Here is a 5397-nt window from a genome sequence, read left to right as displayed (position 1 = left end):
AGATTCTGTAAAATTAATTATTTTCTTAAGATTGTTATTTTCATTTGTACTTCGGGTACACAAAATCAGTATATGTAGAACAATAACTTCAACTAGAGTTCAAGTATAAACAAGAACACAATGAAGTATATCAAATACTCTCAACACAAGACCAAAATGACCTTTCCAAGAGATGTATTTTATTCTTTCAGAAATTAAGATGAAACAGAAAATAGCCAAGTCATCCGAATTCACGGAGTTTCCTTAAGGAAATAATTCCCCTCACTGTACCCGAGGTTGTGAAAATTTTCCTCCCAGGATAAAATGGCTAAACAGACCAACTGTGCGGTACCTCAAACGGTTGGAATATCTTCGAACGCACAGAATGTTTTGATTGATCAGACAGAGTAATTTGGAAGAGAAGAAGTAATTTTGTATTCTGAAATTTTCATACCAAAACCTGTGGAAGAAAGCAGGTTTTTATAGCCATAACATGCCTCTTCCGGAAAGAGGCAGTGGTTTACTCCAAAGGTTACACCTTTGTTGTAAGTTCATGTCTGTTCATCAAAGATTGTATCTTTTTCTGAACAGTCATCTCATTTTATGAAACAGTGTGTCACTTCATTGAACCTTCTGTAGCCTCAGTTCAGAACAATGTATCATTTCTAAAGCACCAGTTCGAAAACAATGCATCGCGTTTTTCCTTGGCATTCTTCGGAATTCAAATAAAGTTTGTCTAAAAAAATAGATCTCATCGATCATTTTCCGAAGCCGAAGCCGAGCAAGCGACAACGACAGCGCAAGGCATCTATTATTTCTTACCTCACTTGCCATGTGGAGTAAGTGTTCTTGATTATAAACACTTTCAAGTTCTCTTCTTCCACCGTGGAAGAAAGAATAAACTTTTTAATTTTGAAGTACACTTTCCATTTTAGTGTCTCCTTCCCCTCCACCATTTTATTCTCCATATTTTCATTCACACTTCTATCATATACTATGAACCCAACAATAATAAGTGGTCATTCTTTGTTAAACATGCTTAAAAGGAAGGTATCAGATCAAACCGAACAGAGGAATATATAAATCTTATTAGGAATACTAGCATATCAATGTAAATTGGATAGAAGTTACTATGACATCCTCTCATAATAGAGAAACAAACAAGTAGTAATATAAATATTATTAGGAATACTAGGATATCAATATAATTTGGACAAAAGTTACAATGACATCTTCTCATAATAGAGAAACAAACAGGTAGTAATATAAATATTATCAGGAATCAATGCCAAATGTTCAATTTGGGCGAAGTTGCAAGCAAGTAGGTTGTTGAAATCTACTTGTGGAATTCCATGACCCAAAAATTACAGACACAACATATTAAGTTAACGCCTTTGAATCCGGCTTCAGTTGCCAATGCCCGAAACTCTTGTTCAGAACGCTCTTTGCCTCCCGGATTTTGAGCCATCATGATCAAATCACATTGTGAAACGCCAACCACTGTAGTATCTGTATCAGGTTGCACTGGGAGGTTAGCCTCCACAACGATCACCTTTCCATTGTCCGGTAGAGCCTTGTAGCAGTTCTTCAGCAATTTGAGACAGTGACTATCACTCCAGTCATGAAGAATCCACTTTCATTAAGAAAACAAAGAATGTCCTTAGTCAATCACAGTTTATACATACCATTGGTGAGGGCTAGGAATGCAAGCTTGTGCAAGTAGTTAAGTTTTAGCTAATACAAGTTGTGCGAGACTTTTTTTTGTTTCACAAATTGGTCGACCCAAAGTTTATTGTGAACCCCAAAGTATAGGATTGATTCGATTATCACTGCTTCTGCTTCCGAGTATTACTCTTCTTTTTTAAAAAAAATTGAATTTGTTTCAGCATATTCGAAGACTGAAAAAGAATATATATATTTAGACATACCTTCATAAAAATAGCATCTCCTTCTGGAACACTTTCAAACATATCACCCCCAACGTTTTCCACCCCTGCAATATTTATCATTGCAAATTTACTTCATGTTAGGAATTGATTGAGCATGCATAAACAAACCTTGTATCATAATTGATGTCTATCGATTAAATAATCTTGTTATTATTTAAACCCCGCATTGTAATCTCTGTATAACTTATTTGCAAACCAAAATACCCCTCAGCTTGTAATGTAAATCTCTAACATTGACCAAAGTATCGAAGTAAAAAAACAAATGCATAATACATAAATATAACCCTAAACTTGACACCAAATTATAACTTTGACCTTAAAGTTTGATAGTGCACAAATAGGACCTTTAACTATTCAAAATCTGAACAAATATGACCTCCGATTTTGTAACCCCATGCCTGAGTTTTACTTGCGCCTACGTGAAAAGCTCATCCAATCATACGGTGCCACGTCGTTAAAAGGGCTAACTTGGAGGGAGGTCGTATTTGTGCAATTTTGAATAGTTAGAGGTCATATTTGTGCACTGTCAAAGTTTTGCTTTTTGTGTTAAAACGGCATTGTTTCTATTACTTATTATTATTATTATTATTATTTTATTTATTTCTATACAGCAGCACCTAGCTTTTTTTTATTAAAAAAAAGCCACTAGCAGGAATCGAACTCGCGCAGTAGGCTGAAGGAAGCGCCCAAGAAGTGCAAATAACACCACTGGGATATCTAAGGGTCTTGTTTCATGTGGTTCAACATTAATATACGTACATAAATATAGATTTTCTACCTTATATATACAACATAAATTTTTTACCGAAGGGGTTCGGGTGAACCCCATGGCAACCACGTAGGTCCGCCCCTGCATTAATTTAATAACGTTTTGATAACTTTAATTTAATAATAACATTTTAATAACGTTAATTTAATATACTACTACTACTATCCTTAATAACGTTAATTTAATAACGTTATTAAAACTATAAAAAAAGAAAATCATTAGTATAGTTTCATCTTTAATTTAATGATTAAATAAATTATATTAGGATATATTATATAACATAAATTCGCCCTTTGCTTTATAATATATATACATACCCGTGCGATTTTTTCGAATGAGGCCGACCCACCTAATTAATAAATCTTCAATATTGCTCTTTTTCCGCCATGACAAAAGAAATTAGATATCATTTTCATCTTTGAGCTCAAAATAATGAAAAAATAATAGTAAAAAGTCACTTAAAGGTCATATTTGTGCAGTTTTGAATCGTTAAAGGTCATATTTACGCACTGTCAAAGTTTAAGATCAAAGTTATAATTTGGTGTCAAGCTTAGGGTCATATTTATGTATTATGCCCTTAGATTTTAAGTTGGACGCGCCCAGTTTTGCGTGTTAAACACGCGTTTTGCCACGTAGGATCAGAGGTCATATTTGTGCAGTTTTAAATAGTTAAAGGTTATATTTGTGCACTGTCAAAGTTTAAGGTTAAATTTACAATTTGATGTCAAGTTTAGGGTTCTATATATGTAATATGCCAAAAATGAACAACAAACAAGAATGAGAGATTGTACCGGGATAGGAAGGTGCATGTTGAACAACATGGGGCAAATCAAAATTAATGCCCTTAATTGTGGGGTATTTAGATGTGATCATCTTGAGATTAACTCCAAGACCACCTCCAACATCAACTAAAGATTTGAGGCTCTCAAACCCCTTGTAATTCTCAAGTATCCTTTTCATGATAATAGTTGTGTGGTTGATCATTGCCTTGTTGAAAACATCATTGAATTTTGGGTCCAATTTTGGATATTCAAAAGCATGTACACCGTGCACCCTGTCAAATGGAACTGCTCCTTCAAGTACTGCATCTTTTAGTTCAAACCTGAAATTTAAATTCGATAAGGAGTCTGATATACAACAGCAATAATCACGTCTCAATGTCAACAACGTAGCCTGATATTGCTTTGTTTCTAAAGGCAATTAATTACCCTAACTATCCAACAACAACAATATATTTGGGACAATCTCATAAGTGGAGGAGTCTAGCAACATACTCTCTAACTATCCAATAATTTCTTGAAATTACATTGTACCTTGAGCTTTTGGCAATTGAGTGAATATGTGCTCAAAAAGTGCTTATAAAAGGCAATTAATTAACTTTAAGTGTAGCCCGATGCACTAAAGTTACCGTTATGTAAGGGGTTCGGGAAAGGACCAAACCACAAGGTTTATTGTATGTAGTCTTATCTTGTATTCACTAAAGCTCCCATTACACATGGAGTCCGGGACGGGCCGAAACATAAGGATTTATTGTACACACAGCCTTAACCTACATTTCTGTAGGAGGCTATTTCCACGGCATAAACCCGTGATCTCCTAGTCACATAACATCTTTACCTGTCATTCCAAGGCTCCCCTTCAATTAAAAGAAAATTAACTTCTTTTATATAAAGCCCAGATTTAGCAATTTATGTATTAACTTGAAAAACAGTTAATGCACAATGTTTATGTTAAAAAAGATCCAATTATAATTAGCTCACCAATTCCATTAGCCTTATTTCTCTAATTTGAGATAATTTTGTATCATAAACTACTTATATATGGTGAGAAAATGTGTTAGGCTGAAAGAGAGTTATTCATCCTTAATTAAAGGTCTGCTTAAATGGAGAACCTCCGAGTTCGGTGCATTCCCCTTTTATTAAGTTTACGAGAAACTATGTAATTGAATACTGTAGCTTCGGATATCCAATAATTAATTAAATAAAAAAAGAAATTGAAAAATTGCTTTATGCTAAATGAGAAACCACTTTAATTTCCTTTTCGATAAATAAACAGCTCAAAAAAATTGCAAGTATAAAAAGCATGAATATTCGTATCTTTTCTTGAAGTAATGTATACTCATTGGGTTTGGAACAAGTTATCTAGGGATAATTAATTTCGAAATTAATTATCTTGAGATTAATTATCTCACCATATATATAGAAAAACTTATCTCATCACTAAGACATAAATGGTGGAATAAATAATCACTTGACTAACTAATCTCATCAACCAAACATGGAATAAAATGATCCCATAATTTATCCCGAAACTGTTATAACTTATATCTCACATCAAAACACCCCTAATACACCATATACAGCTGACCTAATCAAAAGTAGTAATCCTATTTCTCAATCACTTTATCTAACTCAATTATTTTTGGAGTGTTAAAAGGAGTTTTTGAACGTGATTTTTTTGTCTTTTAAATATTTTGAACTATTAATTATTATGATTTATATTTTATGTTTCAAAACATTTATCATGTTTCATTTTGAAGAGTTAAACTATATGAACTTTAAATAATATTTTAAAGTGTATCTTTTTATCATATTTGAAAGAGAAAAGACATTTCTCCCTCTAAACTTATCATCAAAACTTACTTTAACACTTAAATTTAACTTTCATTTATTTACCCCCTTAACATCTTTAAAGTGTATT

General features: G+C 33.0%; 1 protein-coding gene across 1 annotated transcript in view; it reads right to left on the bottom strand.

Moving 5' to 3' along the window:
• Window positions 1–1125: 1125 nt before the first annotated feature.
• The window catches only part of LOC107845577 (caffeic acid 3-O-methyltransferase 1), a 10888-nt gene continuing 6616 nt past the window's right edge, over window positions 1126–5397 (bottom strand). The window contains exons 2-4 of the mRNA XM_016689990.2: window positions 3489–3799; window positions 1908–1972; window positions 1126–1612 (exon numbers count right to left, since the gene is read on the bottom strand). Coding sequence (XP_016545476.1) covers window positions 1316–1612; window positions 1908–1972; window positions 3489–3799 — 673 coding nt within the window. The 3' untranslated portion in view covers window positions 1126–1315. The remainder of the gene's footprint in view (window positions 1613–1907; window positions 1973–3488; window positions 3800–5397) is intronic.

Source organism: Capsicum annuum, chromosome 10, assembly GCF_002878395.1.
Source record: "Capsicum annuum cultivar UCD-10X-F1 chromosome 10, UCD10Xv1.1, whole genome shotgun sequence".
NCBI lineage: Eukaryota > Viridiplantae > Streptophyta > Magnoliopsida > Solanales > Solanaceae > Capsicum > Capsicum annuum.
The sequence above is the reverse complement of the archived record's forward strand: the minus strand, read 5'-3'. Positions and strand labels throughout refer to the sequence as shown.